The 25,059-nt window shown below is 33.6% G+C and overlaps 2 protein-coding genes across 2 annotated transcripts in view; one reads left to right on the top strand and one right to left on the bottom strand.

Moving 5' to 3' along the window:
• The window catches only part of Cbp80 (Nuclear cap-binding protein subunit 1), a 462,862-nt gene that overhangs the window by 415,468 nt on the left and 22,335 nt on the right, over positions 1-25,059 (top strand). The gene's annotated exons all lie outside the window — the stretch shown is intronic.
• endos (endosulfine alpha) overlaps positions 22,500-25,059 on the bottom strand; it is a 62,842-nt gene continuing 60,282 nt past the window's right edge. The window contains exon 3 of the mRNA XM_090406509.1: positions 22,500-23,761. Coding sequence (XP_090262635.1) covers positions 23,585-23,761 — 177 coding nt within the window. The 3' untranslated portion in view covers positions 22,500-23,584. The remainder of the gene's footprint in view (positions 23,762-25,059) is intronic.

Below are 25,059 nucleotides of genomic sequence, written 5' to 3' on the forward strand. Positions count from 1 at the left end.
GTTTCGACCTTTTTTGAGGTCTCATCAGAGAGTAGGTAGACCTAGATAATACTGAGATTATGGTGAAGAGAACTTATATACTTTGCTTATATACTCAGTGATGTAAAATTATTTAAATTAAGGGGATATTAAATCCCACATGAGACCTCAAAAAAGGTCAAAACTTGTCTGTGACCTCCACCATAATGTATAACATCATACATCTCCTAGGAGATGTGTTTTATGTTATGGGAAATACTAAGAATAGTGATCAGAACTTTACCCATCTTTGCTACGAGTTGCCCTAGTATTGAATCGTGTTTTATCTTACTCTACAATACGCTGATAATGTGGGATTTAATATCCCCTTAATTTAAATAATTTTACATCGCCGAAGTGAAGCCTTTTGGCTCTTTATTTTAGACACCCAATGATACCAAATGCAATGCTACACAACACATGGTTCATTAATTTAAAGAGACAGGCAGTTAGTTCTAATCCAACCAGGAAGAGGGTGTAAATAAACGTGAAATTCCCCAAATGACTGAAGATGTAACTGCAGTTGAGTCAAACGAGAACACTGTACATTCCTGCAATTCATGTACTGAAACAAGGCAATCAGATTTGTCGTACACAACAGTATAGAGAACTTTATTTACATAAAGTGTTGCAGTGTTACCCATATAAACTCAGCCACAGCCAAGAGTTGCAGTAAGTATGCCAGCATCCGAGAAATGTTTGCATTGACATTCCTTCCACCATCCGCACATGAAGGTGGACGAGAATTAGCCATGGCTCATCCTAGAGTGATGAAGCAAAACATTTGGGTTAAAAATAATCCCTGTGCATTTCAACAAGTTCCCTTAGATCACAGCAGGTGATTAAGGAATCCAAGCTCTCTTAGATTACACTGTCTACTACTATGACCTTTTGGCTTAGCATAATATGGCTGAGTTGGCCTTGTACCAATATAAACCAACCAAATCCTACTATTTTTAAATGAAATTTATAACTGTCTACAAATCTGTGGTACCTTCGTCTTGGATTTAACCCTCCTACCGGCCGAGGTGGATGAAATAGAAAGACCACCTCAGAATTTTTCATGGATCAAAACTTCATCGCCATTCTATCTTTTATTAAGTATTTACCCTCCTCTGCTGTTAATCCCTTAATGGCGATTTTGAGCCATTAGAGGATTAACTGTGGTCGAGCAACTTTTGAGTTACTTGAGATATCAAGAAAGTGGCAAAATATTCTGCAGGTTGTTGAAGAAGCTTAAGAATGGAGGAAAGAGTGCTATAAAAGGAATTAGAGATGATAAAGGTGACATGAAAACGGGAGAAAAAGATATCCTTGAAGTATGGAGTAATTACTTTGAAAAACTGCTAAATGAAACAAGCAGTGATGAGAGCACCGTGGTAAAAAACACTGACCAGGCATGCAGTCAGGAATACATATCCATACTTGAAGTAGAAAAAGCCATCAAAGGCTTGAAATGTGGAAAGGCAGCAGGAGTATATGATATTCGACCAGAAATGCTGAAGTATGGTGGTATAAGAATCTTACAGTGGCTGCATTGTATAGTTCAGAAAGCCTGGACAGAGGGACGAATTCCCGATGATTGGAGTAGAGCTCTCATAGTACCCATATATAAAAAGGGAAATAAAACTGTATGTGAGAATTACAGAGGTATTTCCCTACTGAGTGTTCCTGGCAAGATCTATGCAAGTATACTTGAGAAACGGTTGAGAGGAATTGTGGAAGAAAAGCTTGGTGAAGAACAAGCTGGATTCAGGCCAAATAGAGGCTGTCAGGATCAGATCTTCACTTTACGACAAATAGTCGAGAAAGCATGGGAATATAACAAAGATCTGTATTTAAGTTTTGTCGATCTGGAAAAGGCATATGACAAGGTGCCACCAGAGAAGCTATTCAATACGCTGCAGTTATATGGTGTCAATGGGGCATTATATCAAGCAATACTTAGTCTTTATTTGAGTTGTAAGTCAGCAGTTAGAATTGAAGTACAGGAAAATGGTTTAATATTAAATCTGGTGTGAGACAAGGATGTACATTATCCCCTTTGTTATTCATTATCTATATGGATCACATTATGAAGGAAAGTGGTATTAAACATGATATCAAAATTGGAGATGTTAATATCAGTTCTTTGCTTTATGCGGATGATGTTATACTTCTAAATAAATCCGCTACAAGTCTGCAAGCTTCTCTGACTAAATTGAATAGCTGTTGTAATAGATATGGTATGAAGGTCAGCAATAAAAAGACAAAGATAATGAAAATAGGCAGAATCATTGAAAATGTCAACTGTGTTGTGAATGGAGAACCTGTGGAACAAGTAAAACATTTCAGCTATTTAGGCACAATTTTTACTGAAGATGGTAAATTAAATATAGAAATAGACAACAGAATCAATAAAGCTGGTATGGTAGGAAGTCAACTGAATAAATTCATATGGAATACGAGAGAAATTAGTCAGAACACTAAATTAGCTGTATACAAGACAGTGTTCAGACCAGTTTTAACTTATGGATCTGAGAGCTGGGTCAGAAGTAAAACACTTGACCAAAGACTAGAGACCACAGATATTAGAGTCCTGAGAAAGATTATAGGCGTGAACAGATGGCATCAATGGCAGTATCATATTAAAAACGAGGATATTAGGAAAGAACTTGACATTGTCAGCATTCAGGAATGCGTTAGCAGAGCTAATCTTAGGTGGTATGGTCACTTAAACAGAATGGGCGAGGTAAGATTAGCAAAACAAGTGTTCTCTGCCAAGTTGGCAGCAAAACGACCCAGAGGAAGACCAAGATATAGGTGGATTGATACGGTTCAAAGTGCTTTAGACGATAGAAATATAAGATCTGATAATGTTGGAGTGTTGACAAGTAACAGAATGATTTGGAGGAAAATTGTAGATAGGAAATTAATGATGTAATTTTTTTCATGTAGTACTATCATATCCTGTACACCCCTTGAGGGTACATGGCAGGAATTTGATGACCGGCCGAGGTGGATGAAATAGAAAGACCACCTCAGAATTTTTCATGGATCAAAACTTCATCGCCATTCTATCTTTTATTAAGTATTTACCCTCCTCTGCTGTTAATCCCTTAATGGCGATTTTGAGCCATTAGAGGATTAACTGTGGTCGAGCGACTTTTGAGTTACTTGTCTTTACATGCCCTGTGTTACTTGGAATTTTCTTCACTGTACTAGTATGTTTGATCGTTTTTTTTTTTGCTGCACAATTTATTGTGCCTCTTTCGAAAAATATTAGTTTCACATCTGCCAAAATAAATAATCAATCCTGAAATGACCACAGATCAGCCTTTGCAATGAATATATTTTAGCAATAATAAATTTCCTTCACTTTACTGTCAATATAGATTCTTTTTCATGAATTTTAAATATTTTTTAAATAATATTTGGTGAAATTGATGACATTTTGCTTTCTTTCTTTGCAAAATACTTTTATATGATATTGTCACATTTCAATTTTAGAAACAAATTATTTTTTTATGAACAAATGATTATAAACTGCATTACTCGGTATCTGATATTATCAAAAATTTATACCTGATGGTATATTTTATCAGAGACTCTTCACCTTATATTTGCTTAAAATTGCAATAGATTTTTTGTAGGATGCACATTACTATAATATCCAGTGCTTAACCACTGTAGATATGTTGAAAATATAATAGGAAGGATATCCAGTATGGAATGATTCAAAATTTATGCTCATTTTTAGGATTTTTTTTTACTGCAATCCCTCCATCCTGTCCTGGAACTCAGTTACATAACTGCTTTGAAAGCTTTCAGACAGTATTCAAAATCTCTTATTTCAGTTTACCGTTTTGACAAAAGAAATAAAGCAATAATATTGTTGTATATTCGAAGCTTCTACTTCTGTACTCTTTCTTTGCATCTGAAATCAGCTGTTCAGCATTCTGCTGAAATTATTCTAAGATTTAGAAATACTATGCTATATTTTCAATATGTAAAACGGTATACCACACAAAGAAAGTTCAGTTGTGTTATTTTTGTTTCTTTAAAAAATAAAAAATCTAAATAAATATTACTACTTCTATTGCTGCTGGTTGCTATTTCTGAAATACGTCTTAGAAATGCTGGAGGAAAAGCTAAAAGTCTTAGATTACTCTTTTGAGAAACACGAAAGAGAAAATTTTCCCAGAAGTCGTACTAAATTGCCTCAAACAAGAATGTCTTGTTTCGTTTTCACTTGTTCAGACATCCTAACACAGGAAAACTGACATTTCTTTTATAGGCTGATGAAGTATTTATTGCCAAAAATTATTTCTTTCTTTATAAAAGTGATCAGTTTCACTTTTATCATCGAAAAATTCTAAATTATTTGATACAATTATCTTGGAAAAAAGGATTTGAATTTTTGAAGAGAAAAGGCACATATCTGTTATATAATTATTTTTTTAGTTGAGGGGGGAGGGGTAGACCTATTCAATCTGCAGGCGTTACAAACGTAAATCACTTCGGGAACATGCTCATGCAGTTTATGTAAAATAGTGGCAAAAGTTTTACTTCGATAATGTCACGTTTCTAAACTAGAAGAAAATGTCGTTATATCTGCTGATGTTAGAACTCTTGCATAAATATTTTTTCTGGCATGAATTCTCTATCAGCTATAATGTAATCAACTGACAGATTTTTGCACTCTTGTATTTACAAAAGAAATATGTACAGTAATTTCTTCTTTCTACTACAAGAAAAAACCAAATAATAGAAGAAAAATATATAGTATTTTCTTTTTCATTGGTGAAGTTATGTTCTGTTTTGAATGAAAGTGCAAATGATTATTTTCTTACCATTTTTGCCAACAGAAAATCTGCTATAATTATACGAGTGACATTTACCTGTTTTTCTCCCACAGGAGAAAAGAAATAATCCAATAATATTGTTCAATCTGTCGAACTTTATTGTAGTGCAAATATTTATTATCAAACTTTGCTGTTTTGTAATAAAAAAAATATTCATGCTACTTTGAAAATTTCTAATCTGTGGTACACATTGATATGAAAATTTAATAGACAAAGTTTCGCCAAAACGTATTCTTATTTACAAAAACACAGTCTTGTAATTGGCATATTTGAAAAAAAGTTGTTGTATTAGGTGAGATTGGGGTACACAGACTGTTTCAAAAATTAAGAAATAAAACATCTCAGAGAATCATTTACCCTACTATTCAGAATTGTTTGAAATATAATTAAGGTATTATATATATATCTCCCACACAAAAAATTTGGAACTTATATCACATCAATGCTGTGTGTGGTAGTGTGTTGGCAAGAGATGTTAATGTTATTATTTATAGATTTTAAAATTATTTTATTTATTTATTTTTTTTTTTTTTTTTGGTGAAATAATTTACTTGAAAGATGAAATGGAAACAGTACAGTCAGGCATCTATCAATATTTGTAGTCCTGAAAAGGACTGCTTTGATGGCCCTGAAAAAAAACATTTTTGATTTTACTGGTGAAAATTTATGCATGTTGAACACTATGAAACCCTAAAACAAGGGCACCTGCTTTTTTAGTGATATTTTATTCCTTCAAAAATATACTATTAGACATTTTGAAAGAATAATATATCATTGTGTTATAAAAAATTACCTAAAAAATTTGCCTTCAAGATGAAATGGAAACAGTACAAACAGTCATCTCTCTCTCTATCAATATGTGTAGTCCTGAAAAGGATTGTCTTGATGGCCCGGAAAACAAACATTTTTGTTTTCATACTGTTCAGAATTTAAAAATCTTGAACAGTATGGAATACCCTAAAGAAAGAGTAAACACATAAAGCAGTTTTACATTCAGGGCACCAGATTGTCTCCCTTCAGATAGTTTTTTTTTTTTTGCATACATAGCATTTGCATTGAGGTTTTTTTTAATTAGCTGTGGCTGGTAGATTCTCAGGATAATGGTTGGAGTTAGCAGCGTTCAACCTCAGAAGTCTCGAACGATTGCCTGCTTGCTGAAGGCGGCGCATATGCATGTAGCAATGCTTTCATATTTCTATTCTGTAATCTAGATATGTTATGGTAGACAAACATTTGTTTTTGTGCAGGAGGAAACTGTTCCAAATAACAAAATCCAATATATGTCCAAACACTTATTTTATTACTGGGAACCAGATCAAAAGAACATGCCCAGCAGGCAGCACACTAAAGTGCCTCTTGCAATAACTGAATATTTTACAGGCAGAAATTCCTTGTTTTGTTAAATCTTTCTGATTGATTAGCAGACATACGAAACATTATTCTGATATTGCATTTGCAGGATGACAGTGTTTTTAAATATTAATTTCCCCTATTACCTAATGTCACATAACTTCCTGATTTGAAATAATGTGTATTTATAATTATAATAATCAAAACTTAGTTTCTGTGTCGAAAAATTAAACGTTAAGTGGAACAATTACTATGGAAAAATAACAAATTAAATAAAAACTTCACCTATGTTTCATAACAGTTTTCGAGAGGGGGGTGTAAAACTATCGAAGTCGAAATAAAGTTCATTTCTATTGTGAAAATATGAAATTTCACATTTGATGCATACATATTTTGTATCGGAGAATATACGCAAAAGTATCTCTTACTTTAAAATTGGAGAAAAATATATAAACTAGCAGAAAATATATACATATCAATCACTTTAAATAAAGCCCAATTATACAGGGAAACCAAAAAATGGTGAAAGTGCAAAGAACAGTAGATTACGATATTTTGAAAAACTTAGTGATATGATATGACAAAATTACACAAAAACATTAATTCTCCAAGGTAATATATTTAAGTGAAGAAAGTATGCAAGGAGTTATATTTTGTCCTGGAATTATAAACTGTACAATAAAAAGAGAAAATAAAAATAATTTCTATATTTTTAGTCTGTCTAATATAACTAAGTTTCCCAGCAAGGAACTGCATTTCTTGTTATGGAGAACTGAGACTCAGCTTCGTGAGATAATCTGTGTAAGTGTTCTCTAAAGCGTGAAGGATTATCGCACCTCCTAAAGGACAGAACAGCCAAATTGCACTTCTTATATATGTTCTTTTAACAGGTGTATTGCATCGTATCCAGATTTGGCTGGTTGGGAGGTTAAAGCATAAATTAACAAAATCAAGTTCACACATCTTGGAAATAATGCAAAATAGTTTCAAAATTAGGCATTAACTATTAGTGTGGTTGCAACTTGATTATGGGGAAGTTTACCTCCTAGATCTGTTATCATTTAAAAACATAGCAATTTTTCCAACTTCTTTTATAATTTATTTTTATAAAGTTGGAAAAACTGCTATGCCAAAGCACAGTAACTTGTAAAATGTGCTTTTCCAAATTTCTTAATGCATTAATAGAATGCAATGCTTCTAAATATATTAGTGTAGTTGCAACTTTATTTATTGTGGGGCATTTCACCTTTCTAGCTCTGTATGCAATTGTCTAACAATCATAACAATTTTTCCAATTTGTGAACTTTTTAATTAATTTTTGCTGAAACCATTGTTTTGACCAGCAAATGCATCTAATAAAATGTGCGTGCTGTCGTGTAGTTTTCCTTTTAATTTAATTACTTAAAATTTAGAATGAAAGTGTTTTACACACACTAAACCAGCTACAGTACTGCATATTTTCATAACAAAAGCAAAAATATATTTCATTCCCATACACATTGCAACTCACATTTGAAAAAAATGTTGCATTCAAGAAATTTACATTCCATTTATACAATATTTCAAACCTTAAATATAAAACTTAAAATGAGTTAAATGGAACTGCATTTCTTGAAATGCATTGTATACTGGAATGTCTGATTGCCATGGAGAAATATTTTATTGGTCAGTTAAGTGACATTCACAATCTTAGCCTGACACGCTAAGGTTTGGTATTTGAAGGTCAGATAACAGAGATATCACTGCACTAAAATGTCAAATAACCATATTAATCAGTAAGCATGTTTTCTCACAAACAGAACAGCTATAAAGTCATGTAAGTAGCATTCATCTTTGCAATTGCAGATAAATCCTGTTCTATTTACATATACAGTCATACCCCAAGTTACGCAGTTTCTTATATATACGTATTCCCATCCCACTTCACGCCTCACCACTAGTCGTATCTTTCCGGCGCCGGCTGCATTCGCCAGTGTCACACATGCTGTGAACAAGCACTGACGTGTTTTACGCGGTCTCCATTCATACACGATTTTTATAGTCTACAAACCTTGCGATTATTTAATGTCATGTTCTTGATAAAAAATTTTATCACATAAAAAATAATAATGTTGTCCAAAAGAATCAAGTCCGATTCTTCTACAGCTAGCAAGAAAAGAAAAACATTGACTTTGGAAATAAAACTCAACATTATTAAGGATTTTGAAGGTGGAATGAAAATTTGTGAGCTAGCAAAGAAGTTCGATCTACAGGAATCCACAGTAAGAACAATCATAAAATAAAGGTTTACAGACTTTGGAGGACATAGATTCTAACAAGGAACGAATTGTAGCCACAAGGCAAGGAATAAAAAAAATCATTAGCTTGCATGACAAGAAAAACATATCATGCCGTCAGACGAATCTATTAGATGATATGAAACCATCGACATAACTTTATGTACGAAAAACTACAATTCTGATTATTATTATTCTTATATTACAATTCTTTAAAAATAGCCGTTTTTGTAAACCTTTGGTTCCAATTGTATGTTTGTATATATAAATTCATGCAAAATTATACCCCAAGTTACGCGAATTCGACTCGCGCGCTTTTTGTAGGTCACTACCGCGTAGCTTTGGGGTATAACTGTATAAAATTTCTCCAAGATAGTGGTAGTTTTTCCCCCTTGGGGGGGGTATGGATACAATATCTAAGTCAGGGGTCAGCAACCTTTTTCAGACCTGTGGGCCACATTTAAGTTTTATTTTAAATAATCGGGCCACGAGTGAGTGAAAAAAATACTTAAATTATAAATTTTTATTATATCAATCTTAAAAAACGCAGACATATTTAAAGTACGACATTCTCATAGTGACGTCTGATATCACTTTCATAACAGCAACACTTTTATGACAAATAAGACAAAGGGGCTTACCTCCATTTTCAATACTTGCTGTTCCATTTATCATTAAACATTCTTCCTTCATCTGCAATTTTACATTTTCTTGAACCCATTTTTTAAATTATTTTTTACAAATATATATCCTTTGAAAATAATAGTTGATGTTATTGAATTATATTAAAAGGACCAGGGAACGCGACTGCAAAAAGTGCTCTAAAATCTCGATTGTTGTCGGATGAAGTCGCCTTTGTTATCCCCACTCATGAGTGGGGATAATGTGCAACTTGGCTCGATTGACTCAGGCCAAGTTGCATGGCGATATCAAGAAGCATAGGTATAAAATTATTTTTAATTTATTATTCCTATTATAAAATGTATTATTTAAATAATTCAGCATGCAGGCCACATGGCATGTAAGTATGGTCAACCTTTTATGGGCCACCAAAAATGCATGTTTGGATCACATGTGGGCTGTCGGTTACTGACCCCTGATCTAAGCCATTGGCTGACATCTATCTGATACAACGGATTTAAGTTAATCAGGCCTCTCAAAATGCTTCCATGACATCAAAAGACAATATTTACTGAATAGCAATTTGTAGCAGAAGCAACTGACCAGGAAAATTTTCTTTGTTTTAAAATTTTTGGTAACATTATCTAAAATGTAGACAGCATAAGTAGATTCTGACAGGTACTTAATAATCATTAAGCAGCAGATACTCTGCAAGAGTACCTGCTACTTCATAGTGTGAATGGTGATTTATATCCAGACAATAATTCAGATTTTAATATAGATCTTAACTACAAAATTTTTATATTTCATTCAGCAATTTTGTAACTTCTTTGCCAAAATTTTCCAATAAAAGTGAGCAACCAAATCTTGAAGTTTACAAATTCAACTAAGTCATTACAATATATGATTTCAACACGTTCCTTTGTTGAACTGAAAACTGCAATCATTGTATAGAATTTATGGAGACAAAAACACTTGTATTAGAGCAATTATTTTACTTACAATTAAAAATAACACTCAACATTTCAACTTCTATATTGAGGTCATCATCAGGAAAATATATGCGCAACACACAAGCTACATGACACTACACAAAAGTAAATAAATCTAAATGCTTTGTTAATCATTTACACTACTAGCTGACCTCTGGTGAAAAAAATAGAAAAAAAAAGTTATATAAGAAAATAATTCACAAATAAAATCATTATATTTATGTTAAGTAACTTTTTATTTTTTTTTATATATTTCCACCAGATGTCAGGCTAGTGTAAATGATTAACAAAGCATTTAGATTTAGCTTGTTTTTGCATAGTGTCATGTAGCTTATGTCCTGTGCACGTGTTTTTCTGATGATGACCTCGATATATAAAGGTTAAAACATCAAGTGTTATTTTCTTAAATTGTAAGGAAAGCAATTAATCAAACACAAGTATTTGTCTCCATAAATTCTACATTGGAATGAAAACTGTAATGCTTCAAAATCACAAACATGCCTCAGATTTCAACACTTGGGTACTACAAAACAAATACGTTGTTTCCCAATCTCTTTTTGATATCAGTTTCCTAAGTATATATAGTTAAATTCTGTAATTGATGCATATATTATTGTTTTTTGAGTAAGTGGCTGCTCTTTCATTCCGTTTTTATTTTTTCGAACTAAAATTAAGATATGACTTAAGCAAACAATCTACACTGTGCCCCAAGGAATTATTCTGCACTGTTAGATTCATCGGTACCTTAATTAAAAACACAATTACTCTTAAAAAAAAAAAGGATTCAAATATTTCACTGCATTCTTTCAAAAGGACTTCATATACAAACCTGTGTGCTGTCACCAACTTCTTTAACAGAGATTGTCAGCTAAACTTTGAATTCATATGGCTCCAATCCTGGTTCTGATGAAAATGATTTAATTTTTTCAACATATTTAATTGATGTATACCAACTTAATGTCAATAAAAAAAAATAAAATAAAAGCAGGATGTGTCTGGTGATTTGAAACCATAAAATTTAATAGACAAGACATAACAGAAGGCAGCAGTTATATTGCTTAATTTCTCTGCCATAACTAGTACAAATTACCATTACCACAGTTCAGTTTAACAGTAAAGCTGTGTGTTGCCTACAAAGATTAGCCATGAAGATGAACTAATCTTAAACTAAGAATACTATACATGTGTGATTTGCAGTTTACTAATAAGATTCTGAAAAAAAAAAATAATAATAATAATCCACTAACATCTTTTATTCTTATAAGGGAGTATTGTGAGGCCATTTAGCCCTAACAATTTGAAGATTAGTGGGTAGCTAGCCTCCATCCTTAGTCATGTGCCTGCCCTTCTGTGATTGATATCAGTGATATTAATTGGCACCCAGGAAGAAGAGTGTGACAAGCGATTGCCACCATCTCATGGTCCTAACACTATATATTATCTGAAATAATGTGAGTTATACAGTCAGTTTTCTTCCAGGAGTAAAAAAAAAATCTTATTCGTGCCACAGATAGATTAACATGGGAACTGATCAAAAAAAATGGGTGTTGAAAAAATTCATTAGTTGGCAAACTTAGTCTTTCTTCGTGCAGCCTAGTACTGGATGTAAATGCCATTTCCACATGGACAATAAAAGCCTTTGAATGTAATTCTCTCAGAATATAATAATACAATATTAATTCAGTTTTAAAAAAAATCATTTATAAAGATTTTCAAATTGTGTTCCACTACTGTTTCTTTCTGATTATACAAGGGAAAACCAAAAATAACCAGAATTATATTTTTAAAGTTAATAATACTATATTCTAGTCTCCTTCAAAGTACTCTCTATGTGAATCAGTGCACTTGTTGTAACATTTTTTTCAGTTCTGGAACTATTCAATGCAGTACTGTTAATGGCCTCCGACTTTCTTTTCTTTCCCACATCAATGAATTGCTGCCCTTTCATGATTTTCTTTATCTGTGGGAATAAAAAAAGTCACATGGAAAGAGATCAGATGAGTAGGGAGGGTGGGAAAGAACTGGACAGACAAGGCAGTGTGGGATGGGGTATACACACTCCATGAAAAATTCGTCTCTTCACAAACTTTCAACGATCTTCATTGATTGTCTGGCAAGCCTTTGATGTTTTCATCATTTCTGATTGGCCAGATCATGGTTCGTCTTCAACTGACATGTCCCCATTTTTAAAATGGCTAAACCACTTGTAGACCTGCATTTTACCCCTAAAGCATCGTCCTTAAAAGCTTACCAAAGCATAATAGTTTCAGCTGCAGTTTTACCCAAAAGAAAAAAAAAAATTCAGGCACACACTATTCCTTGTGGTCAGCCATCACAAAATAACCAAACTTGCTTGTAAACACTAACAAAAGCAGCCAGATCAATGTACCAATTCACACAAGATGATGCCACTTGCCAGACTGGTGCAAAAAACTGGACATTCACAATGCCTAGCAGCATCATCTGTAACTAGAAAATTTGAGCGTGCTAAGTTCAGATTCCAGTTATTTTTGAGTACCTCCTTGTACAGTGATGGTGAACCTATGACAAGCATGTCAGCACTGACACACTTGAGGGTTTCAGGTGACACACCTTGGATATTGAAAGATATTGGTATTCTGATGAAAAAACTGCGATAAATCATGTAAGATCGCTCTCAGTTAAGGCAAAGGTAGGTTTCGGTTCATTGAAAGAATTATATTTTATAGTTAGCCTATTTCTATTTTATTTTGTAACTAGCCTATAAACAACAAGTGTTTTAAGTTTACATTTTCTTTCTTAATCATTATTAACCACAGTAGCGACAGTGGTATAGTGTAGCATAGCTGCCTTCCAAGCAGTTGACCCGGGTTCGATTCCTGGCCGTCGCAGTGTTTTTTTCATTGATTGGAAGGAGGAGAGGACACATGGGAGGAAGGAATTGGATTTTATGCGGTTATTAAGGGATAACTATCTGCAACAGCATGTAATGGAAAATACTAGGAGTCAGAAAGTGCTTGACCTAGTAATTGCATCTGAGAATTTGGCTGTAACGAATATGACCACATTGCCACCAATTGGTGAGAGTGATCATAGGGTCTTAACTTGAGAGGTGGCTAAAGGTGTGGAATTTACAATTAAGACAGGGTACATGTGGGATTATCAGGCTGGTAAGTATGACAGGCTTAGGAGTTTGATTGGTTCGGTGCCATGGCATGTAAAACTGCAAAGGCTGGATGCGGATAGTGCATGGGAGGCGATTAAGTGTTTGCATGAGGCAATGGCTGACTGTATACCCAGATTCCAAATAATAAATCAAGTAGAGGTTAAATGGATGAGTAACACCATTAAGCTTGAGTTGCAAAAAAAGAAATAACTGTGGAGGGAGTTTAAGGAGAAAGGTGACCAGTAGGCACATGAACAGTATAAAGCGCAGGCCAGAAGGGTAAGAAAAGCAAAAGCGGATTATTAAAGAACATTAGCCATGCAGGCTAAAAAGAATCCCAAACAGTTTTTATGTTGCAAGTAAAAGAAAAAATGTATATGGCAGAATCATTTTAAAGAATGCCGATGGTAGGGAGGTAACCGAATCAGTTGATATAGTTGAATTACTGAGTGAGCACTTTACAATTACAGAATGAACTTATATGGGAATTGTGGTGAATGAAGTGGAGGTGAATAGTCTGTTACAAAACCTCAATGTCAATACATCTGTGGGATTGGATGGTATACCAGCTCGTGTCGTACGTGAAGCGGCTAAAGAATTGTCAGTGCCCTTGACCATTTTCTTTAATTTGAGTCTAGGGTCTGGGTTAGTCCTGAGGGGGTGGAAAAAGGGGAAAATAGTTCCACTGCATAAAGGAGGTTCCAAGACTGCTGTTGTAAATTACTGACCGATCAGCATATCAGGAATCGTTGTCAAGGTCTTGAAGAAAATAGTCAAGAGAAAAATATAAGATTGGATAGATGAAAATGGGATACTGTATGGGGGACAGCATGGTTTTGTGAAGGGTAGATCATGCTTAAGTAACTTGTTCACGTTTTATAACACAGTGACGGCTGAACTGGATAAGGGTAATGGGTTTACAGTGATTCTACTGGACCTTGCTAAGGCATCTGACAGGATACCACATGGAATTCTAATCAGTAAACTGCAGCATATGGGGATGGATAGGAGGGTGGTTGATGGAGAGATATCAGAGAGTGGTTTATTCAATAGTAGAGTCCAAAAGACAGCCTGTGACTAGTGGTGTGCTGCAGGGTTCTGTTCTTGGACCACTACTTTTCAATTTGTTCATAAATGATATAGGAAAGGATCTGAGAGGAACTGCTCATTTGTTTGCTGATGATGCAAAGTTGGATAGAGGAATAGTGAGTGCACAGGATATCAAAATTTTGCAAGATGATTTGGAGGACTGGGCTAAGGAGAATGGATGTCAATTTAATGTGGCAAAGTGTAAGGTTATACATTTTGGGGCGAAAAGATCAGCAGCAATACTCCAGGAGATTGACGAGGCCAGGGATTTGAAGTTTAGGGGGCACATCACAAAAGTGGCTAAATCAGCTTATCGAATCACTTGGTTGCTGAAAAATACTTTAACAAGCAGAGACAAACAGGTTATTGTTCCTCTGTATCGAGCCTTGATAAGACTCCATCTAGACTACTGTGCCCAGATTTGGGCACCAGGGTTTCTTCTTGATGGGGAGGAGATGGAGAGGCTCCACAGACAAGTGATTAGTTGATAGGCAGAAAAGGGTGATATGATTGAGAGATTCAAATTACTGAAGGATTTCTATAAGATTAATTCAGAAGATATTTTTGAGAATAGGACCGGTGGTGGAAGGACTAGGGGCCATACATGGAAGCTGGGCAATGTTACAGCTAGGTTTTTTTTTACTTGGAGAGTGGTGAATGAGTGGAATTGGGTGCCATGACTGTGAATGAGTTCAAGGCGAGGTATGACAGATACTGTGTGAATGTCGAATAGTTGTTCCTGACATGATGTTAGGGCCTCCCTCAATGAGTATAAGGACTCCTTGGAGTTGCCCGTAATAATAATAATTTCTGCATAGTCATATGATATTATAAAAATATTATCAATATTATATGATACAAACTTATAAAAATTATTATCAATATTATACGATACAAACTTATGTGTGCTTTATATATTATAACCTTATTAGTTTTCATTTGACTTCTGTGTAAAATCATTCATGCAATTCAAAGTCTCTTGACTGAGTAATACAAGTTCTAAACATATTTAAAACCACTTTAATGGAAAATATAATTTTCAGCATTAAATATTGAATTAATCTGAGTAAATAATGAAAACATTTTTATAGTTGCAATAAATTCAGTAAATTTTGTTAAATAATGCAAATAGTAACAACTTACGATGATGTTGCAACAAAACCTACTAAATAGCTGCTATTTAGTAGCATGATAGAAAGTAAAACATAAGAAGGTTGCCACAAATGTATCAGTAATAAATCTGGCAACCCTGCTGAAAGAAGTAGTGGTAGTCTTGCATGGTCTGCCACTTAAGTAATTTCAGCTGCTGGTGTATAATTCGTTTCCAGTAATTGTTAGTTATTATTACTGCTTAATTACTGCTGTATATAATTGTGCTCTTTTTTAATTTGTGAACCATTTTACAATGGCAGCCAGCACTAATAAAAAACTAAAATTATCACAAAGTGAAAGAAATTTCCAAGATGCCTGGACTGAACAATATGGTGTTATTGATAGGGCGATAAAGTTCTCTGTAAATTGTGTGGTGAGCTATCTGTGAGTAGAACTTGGAATGTAAGAAGACATTTTGAAACTAAGCACAAATGGCTCCTAGAAAAAACTTTTGAAGAATGCAAACAATACATATCACAACATCTAAAACTGGCAGAATCACAATCAGGGACTTTAAATTTTTTCAGGATCTTCAAATTTAGTAGCCACAAGTTACAGTATTTCACATACTATTTTTGAACATGGGAAACCACTTAGTGATGGTGATTATATTAAAGAAGCTTTTATAAAGTGTGCACCATTTTTAGTTGAGGACTTTCAAGAGAGAAATTAGTCAGAACACTAAATTAGCTGTATACAAGACAGTGTTCAAACCAGTTTTAACTTACAGATCTGAGAGCTGGGTCAGAAGTAAAACACTTGACCAAAGACTAGAGACCACAGATATGAGAGTCCTGAGAAAGATTAGAGGCGTGAACAGATGGCATCAATGACAATATCATATTAAAAACGAGGATATTAGGAAAGAACTTGACATTGTCAGCATCCAGGAATGCATTAGCAAAGCTAATCTCAGGTGGTATGGTCACTTAAATAGAATGGGGGAGGAAAGATTAGCAAAACAAGTGTTCTCTGCCAGGTTGGCAGGAAAACGACCCAGAGGAAGACCAAGATATAGGTGGATTGATATGGTACAGTGTGCCTTAGATGATAGAAATATAAGATCTGATAATGATAATATTGGAGTCTTGAGAGGATGAAAATTGTAGATAGGAAGTTAGTAATGATGTAAATTTTTAATGTAGTACTATCATATCCTGTACACCCCTTGAGGGTACATGTCAGGAATTTGATGATGACTTTCATAATAAGGAAGCTATTGTAAAGTGCATGAAAGAGTTACCATTAAGTAGGAATACTATTAAAGACAGAGTTATATCAATGAATGCTAGTATAGAAAATCAAATACAACAGGACTTGAACCCATGCCATTGTTTTTCCATTTGTCTCGACGAAACTACAGATATTACGTCATCAGCTCGATTGGCTATTATTGCGAGGTATGTTCATGGTGATTCTATGCACAAGGAATTGATAAAGTTACCTCAAAACACGACAAGTAAAGACATATGCGACTGTATTGTTAAAGTGTTCCGTGAGAAACAGATAATTTATCGAAAATATTTTCGATTACAACTGATGGCGTGCCTAATATGGTTGGCCATAACGTCGGTTTTATCAAACAATTTACAGAATATGTTGGTCATCCCCTGGTTTGTTACTATTGTATTATACATCAGGAGACACTGTGTGTGAAATCAGGCTTCAAGGATTTGGATGATGTGATGAGAATTGTGACAAAGATAACTAATTTTATTGCTGCCAGGGCTTTAAACGAACAAGAATTTAATTTACTTTTAAGTGAAGTTGAATTAGTGTACAATGGTCTATTAATGTACAATAATATTCGATGGTTGAGTTGTGGCCAAGTACTTGAACGGTTTGTTGAATGTTTAAATGAAATTAAATTATATTTAAATACGAAGGGCATGGAGCACGAATTTTCTCAGTTGAATGATTCTGCTTAGCTCAGTAAGCTGATGTTTTTCACAGATTTTTCCTTGCATCTGAATGAACTTAATATACAATTGCAAGGTTTCGGAAAATCTGTAGGTGTTATGTTTGGCACGTCAAGAGCTTTGAGAATAAACTCAAAATATTTCAATGTGATTTAGAAAGTAACAATTTTAAGTATTTCCCAAGAGTGAAAATTTTTTTAACGAAACCAGCCCCAAAAATCATTAACATATCAACCAATCTATCGAAGTTCTAAAGTCAGTAACTGAGCAGTTTTCTTCTAGATTTGAGCAATTTCAAATGTTGGAACAAACAATCCAATTCATAAAGTATCCTGATGAAACAGAATTCATGGATCTTAAATTAGATGGATTTAAGTGGTTGGATTTAAAAGATCTAGAAATGCAACTAGCCGACTTCAAGTGTAATCCTATCTGGAAAAGAAAGTTTATTGCTCTTAGAAATGAATTAGAAGAACTTGAGTGGGAACGTCTGCATGATACTGCATGTAAAATTTCACACTGTGAAATTCTAAGCGTGTGGAATAGCCTTCCCGAAAACTTTCATGCTCTTAAAATCTTTGCTAAAGCTCTAACACTTTTCTCTTCTACATACGCTTGTGAAACTATTTTCTGCCTTAAATAATATCAAATCAAAAGGGAGAAACAGATTGAGCAATGATTTGAGCGCTGCCTGTGTAGCATTAAAATGTACACAGTATAGCCCTTCTACAACTTTCTACCAGTACTCAGCAACAGAAAAGTCATTAAATGTAATGTAAGTTTGTAATTTCACTTTATTAAATTAATTGTATAATATGAATTCATAGATTTTATATCAGTCCTATTAAATAAATAGCCTAATAGGATATGTATAAGTCACCATCTATGATTATGTAGTTAAATTTATAATGCATGTATGCAAGTGGCACATCATCAACAATGTCAATATTTAAAAAAAAAAAAAAAAAAAAAGATGTTTGACACACCTGGATAAAAAGGTACGCCATCACTGTCCTTGCACATCAGACATAGCTTTCTACCTCCACAAGTATCCTCAAAGGCATATTACAATTATGAGATTGTGCTAGAAGAAATGTGTCAGGCTAGGGATCTTGATGTTTTATTAGATAGGAAGTTCAGGGGTTATACTGCAAAGCTAAAACAAACATTGTCATGTGTAAGGAAAAGGAAGTCATTTTACCTCTTTACGAGGTTTTGATACCACTTTCTCTTGGCATAGATCTGATCTCCTATTTTCTGCAGGGATGAAAAAGCTCTAGAGAGAATGTGCAAAGAATTACAAAAATATTAGGATCATGGAATATAGATTATGAAGATAGATTGAGAATTTGTGGGATACGAACACTAGAAGGGAGAGAGAGGTGATATGACAGACTACTGAAAGGATCATATAAGATACCAGTAGTTATTTTATTAAGGATGGGAAGAGGGCATCCATGGAAGTTGAGAATTAATGCAGTCAGAAAAGGGGTGAGAGCTAGATTTTTCTGCAAAAGAGCTGTGCGCAATTGGCATGGCTTACTTTTTGCAGTGAATGAATTCAAGGAAAGTTATGACAAGCTGGTGGTGATATGTGGTTTCTCATGAGCTCCTGCCTCCTTGTTGGGTCTGATGATAATCAAGCAAAGACAGTATGCTACTAGCCCTCAGTATAAATACAGGTCTAATTTCATGCTTTCTCTTTGTTATTGTATAATGTAACCCTGAATATTTTCGATTTTTTTCTGTAATTATCAAAAGAAATTATCGTATTTACTCTAATATAACTCTCCCTTGCATATACCTCACACCCCTGATTTTACTTTACAAAAAAAGAAATTAAAGTTTCGCATATAGTTAACACATGAAAAAAATTTAGGAAATAGATAGTGAATGTTGTTATGGCAGTTCAAATATTTTGGAATTCGGTTGAAGAGAATCAGCATTTCAACTCAACAATCATCAGCTTGCCTTTGTTGTTCAGTCGCGCGATCTTTTGTTAATACCGCACCAATCATATGCATAGAAATGGAAGCAACCAGTAGAGGAAATGGGGGAGTGATGGCATTGACTTCTTCTCAATCTTGGATTGCATGTGGGTGGATTAAGAGACTATCATTAGAACTGTTGTGCAACTGGATTTTGAGAGTTTGAGACATGATTTCGCCAGAAATAATTAATTTAATTACAAAAGCATTGTCTCTAAAAGATTCAAATATATCGCATGTTGAAGGTGAGCAGTTGATCACATAAATAATGTTGATAATTAACATTTAAATTCATTCATTTTATAAATGTGAGCAATTACAAATTATAATGAATACTGAAGATTTAATTATAAACAATTTATTTTTTCCTGAATTTTTTAACTTTAATTTTGGGTAAAAAAGTGCAAGTTATATTTGAGTAAATACGGTAATGACATCCTAAAGAAAGTGTCCATTCGATGTCTCAAGAGAAATAGGGGAAGCATTATACTTTTATGTTAAAGATTTTAAACTGAATGTAAAATTATTCTCAGCAATTTAAGGGAGGGGGAGTAGTTTTGTACATTTTTAAAAATGTAACATAAATAATAAAACTGACAACTTAGAAGTAATGCAGTAAATAACAGATGATGTCGTATTCTACATAATTCTGTTATTAATGTGCATTATGTCTATAGTGCTATCATTTTAAACTTAAAAACAAATATTACCAATATTATTAATAATATTACCAAGATATATTAATGTTAATATATCTATGTTTTGTATTAACACATTGCTTTGTTTTAAGACATCCCCCCCCCCACACACACACACAGAAATAAACTGAATATATGTACTTGTATGAAATACCATTAAAATAGTTGTCTAATTTAAAATAATGTTAAGATGCTGGTTATTTGATACCGCACATTTCACAAACTCAAAGTTACACAGAAATTTTGTTGGCCATAAAATTTTTTTCCTCTCTCTATCATCCTCTTCTGAAAATTATTTCAAAAACGGTTTGAAAATAATATAAAATTAATTTCTGCATTGTTTGCAGTAAAAACACAGAGCATGAATAAAACATCTTATTCCACTGATGAAAAATATTTCAGCAACTGGAAAAATAAGACTGCAATTATTTCTAGGATTGATCTGAAAGTTTATTTTTCACTTGGTCAGATTATAATAAATTTAGTTTAATCCTTTATCCAAGTGTGTGCAAACAAAGTTTGCACCTGAAAGTATCTTCAGGACTGGGGGGTAAAGTGGTACAACACCAGGCAACTCCTTGCAAAGGTGGAGCAAGCTACCAACACTCCTATCTCAGTATCTCCCATAATGCAAAACACATCTCCTTGCAGATATGTATAATGTTATGCATTAAGGGAAGGGCCACTACCCAGACTAGTTTCGACCTTTATTGAGGTCTCTTCAGTGGGAGCCAGGCCCAAGTGGAGATACCAGCCAGAAGCATTAGCAAGGTTGCTAATGCTTCTGCCATTAACACACACTTGGATAAAGGATTAAACTTAATTTATTATATTCTAACCGAGTGAAAAATAAACTTTCAACATCTTTCTCTAAATCCAGAGTAATTTATTAAAAAGGTGGCACACCATTTGGCAACTCCTATAGGTAGAGATGACCTTGCTAATGCTTCTGGCTGGTATCTCCACTTGAGCCTGGCTCCCACTGAAGAGACCTCAATAAAGGTCGAAACTAGTCTGGGTAGTGGCCCTTCCCTTAATGCATAACAGTATACATATCCGCAAGGAGATGTGTTTTGCATTATGGGAGATACTGAGATAGGAGTGTTGGTAGCTTGCTCCACCTTTGCAAGGAGTTACCTGGTGTTGTACCACTTTACCCCCAGTCCTGATGATACTTTCAGGCGCAAACTTTGTTTGCACACACTTGGATAAAGGATTAAACTAAATTTATTATAGAATTGATCTGATGTGATACTTTTGATATAGATATAATTTAACTATTTTTTTTTCCACTTATGCTTCCAAAATAATTCATCTCTTATTAACAAATAAAATGTACAGAAAAAAAACTTAGAATTTCCTGCATTAGAAATCTTCCAAGTTAAAACAGTTTGTCAAGTGGCCTCAAAAGGTTGCAATACCTTCACAGTTAATTTATTAATAGCCTACATCATAAAGGGATTATAAGTTTGGTATGCTAATTGCATGATAAAAGACAGAAAACTGCCATTGATGTTATCCTTGAAACATCAGAAGTCTGCATATTTCATTCAGTTAGATGTTAAGGAAATTATCTCCAGAGATGCCCATGGGACTTGGAGTAAAGTCACATGTATTAAAAAAATATGCATTACATATCACATACTTAAAAATGAACATGTTTTTATTAATTAATTTAGCAGTAAAGCACATCTAAAATCATCTTCATGAGACTAAGATCACTCCACACAGCATATTTCTTTGTTTGTTTATGGTGATCACTAGCATTAAGTTTTTAAAAGTTATTAGGTGCATACATTTTTATAATCCCATAGAAGCACACTAGAGCTGTAATGATGTAGTTCATATAACGGTAGCTGATATTTTCTCATTTTTGAGAATCAGCCCAATTATCTTATATGAATCCACCATTGTAGAGTTGCATCACTTGTTTACAAATTCAGTTTTCTTTGTAATCTTAAGCAAAAATTAGATAATTGCTTGTTTCATATAAATACCTTTTTCACAGGGATCAATTTGATCTCAATCTGATGAAATTACCATATAATTCATTTTTCGGTGAATGTTCAGTGGATGGCTTATAGTCTAATTTTCTTTGAGGAACTGTCTTTCAATGAATTGCTATTTCAGTTAACTATTGAGTTGTTCTTTGCTTAATTTTCATTTAATTCTTTTTTTGGTAAAAAAAAAACCAAACTGGTGAATTGGCATTAAATGAGTTCTTTCATTTCTATGAACCTCTTTACTGAATTTTCTGCATAACTACAAATTCTTAAATTTGTAAAACTTGGGTCGATGCATCAGATGTATAGAAGAAAAGAAACAAATTACATGCAAATTATGTGTGTATTTTTTAACATACATTTATTAATTATATAAAATAATTACAAAAGAAATGGAACAATTATAAAAAATTTAATAAAGAAACTTTAAAAGTTGATAGCACAATAAATACTTGCAAGCTGTGCGTTTGATAGGCATAGATATAATTCATTAGTCAATCAGGCAAAATTTATCCCTATGTGCTATTTAATAATAATATTCCAAATCAAATTTAGAGTAGGGCATGGATGATTTACTAGGCTTCTTGCGGATTCTGTAAGAACGAAATCAATTTTATGGGAAATAGAACATACTGAAGAATGAGTAATTTTTGATTTGATAAATCAATGTGAAAGCCAAAGAAAGTAACTCAGACCTAGATGGACAGGTTGTTGCAGCATGGACAAACACAAACAACTCTTGTCTGTTAAACATGGCCTTTATTTACAAGTAAACATACCCCCCCCCTTTTTTTTTTAATCACTTCCCTACAGAACCCAGCAACCACTTCAAGTCTTATACAAAATATATCTATACACAACAGCAAGTCATAAATTTTACTAGACATAACAGAATGTGTAATGCAGCTAATAACATTAATGTCAAAAAGATAAGATTTTACAGGCTGGGCTACCAGATGCCAGCAGTAGTACTATAAGCTGGTACCAAGGGGAAAAAAATTAATGTAAAATTAGAATTTTTGCATAATTTTGAAAATTTGTAATATAAACTTAGTAAATCGTTAAAAATCGAAAATATAAATGCATTACACATTTTCCTATAATTTTTGATAATCAATCTCCTGCAAAAAAGTTCATGTTTAATTAGCTTTGCCTCCTTCCTTTCAAAAATGACATTTTACATAAATGAAATAAAAACTGGCCAAATCATAAAATATTATAAAAATTTTACATTTAAGAGAATTAAAAGTGTACAATGTTCCTTAAAAATAGCACATTATACACAACTTAATTTCCTATATTAACATAATTAAAATTCAAAACCACTAAAAATATTTAATACTTTTTTTTTTCAAGTGCACTGCAGGAAACGTATTCAAAATTACAAATCACTTTTGGAGACTGCATGGGAATATAATTAGCCCATAACTAGAGTCTGAATTGGCTGAACAGCAATTTTAAGCATTTGCTGAAGCTAGTTATTGAACTTTTAGGACAAACCTGTAGCTAATTTACTCTGAACAATCGATGTCTTCCTTGTTGGTAGAGTATCTGGGGTAGGGATAGCATCTCCAGTTGGCTGCTGAGACATTATTGGAAGAGTTGTACGTGGCTTTTGGCCTTTAGCTCTTGCCATATTGTAATCACCAGAGTCAAAATACTTTTGCTGAAAAATTAGAAAATAATTATCCATTATTTTTACACGAAAAGAAATTCTCTTTAAAAAAAATGCTCCATGCTGAGATGCTGCTTTTGCTAAGCAACATTTCCCTTACTGAAAATTAAGACAAATGGCAAATTAATAATAACAGAAGAGAAGAAATTAACATATCATAAGATATTCTTTTAAATTGAATATAGCAGTCAAGCCAGTGATTCTATCATATTACAAAATGCCTCCTTTTGAACAATGTTCAAAAAGGTATCTCTAATTAAAAATTAAAAGATATTTATCCCAACCACCTGTTGTTTGCCAAGTAGATGGCAAACAACAGGTGGTTGGGATAAATCCCACTTTAAAAGTTATAGATGATCTCCACTGTTAAAAAGGAGCCTGATCCCCCCCCCCTCCCACACACACACACGGGAAAGGTATAAAAAAAACACAGACTAGTGTTATGTTACCCCCCCCCATCCTGTACTTCTAGTTAACAACCTGTATATGTAGATTCAAAGATGCCTCAAGTAGATAATATCATTTATCCAGATAGATGACATCCTGAGCAAGTTTACCACCAAAACAGAAAAGGAGTCAACCTGCTATGGGGTTCAAACCTGTGCACTTGTCAGATATCATGCCATCATCTTAGAGATTCAAGGTTTGGCATTCTCTATTTTTTAATATGTGCACTGGCTGAAAATTTTCATTACTGCATTTATTTGGATTATGTATATACATTCATAATCCAAATTTTGATAACCACCTAAATTTTTGCATCATTTGTTCTTTAAGACTGATTTTATGTAGTCAAAACAGCTGGATAGTCTTCCTTAGAAACTTGCTCAAACTGTCCTCCAGTGAACTAACTGTTAGAGATGCTAATATGTTTGCCTTGTACAATCTATCACACATTGTCTACCTGCCTAGAATACCAGATAATTCTCTATCTTTTCAATTCCCTGGATATTTTCTCAACCATTTTGCCTTCCAAATATTATATGGATGTCTGCTCTCATCTTTGCAACTTAGGCCATAACTTCATTCGAGTTCTACAAAACATCTTTCATCCAGCCAATCTGTCTCACATCCTTTGGCACTATGATGATACAGAATGGTATGAGATCTATTCTCCTACCACTCCTTCCTTGGGCCTGCAATTTTTGCTCTTCTGATAAAAATACCTGCTCCCACTAAATAACTGATAATTCTTACTGGAATGAAGGCCTTCAAACCCCCAGACCATTTATCCTAACCTTGGTCTTATGAGTGCCAAGGAAGTCAAAGAAAAAAAAAATTGGCATGTC

The sequence above is a fragment of the Typopeltis vanoorti genome, chromosome 16 (genome assembly GCF_054136105.1).
Source record: "Typopeltis vanoorti isolate ZY-2024b chromosome 16, IOZ_Tvanoo_1.0, whole genome shotgun sequence".
Taxonomy (NCBI): domain Eukaryota; kingdom Metazoa; phylum Arthropoda; class Arachnida; order Uropygi; family Thelyphonidae; genus Typopeltis; species Typopeltis vanoorti.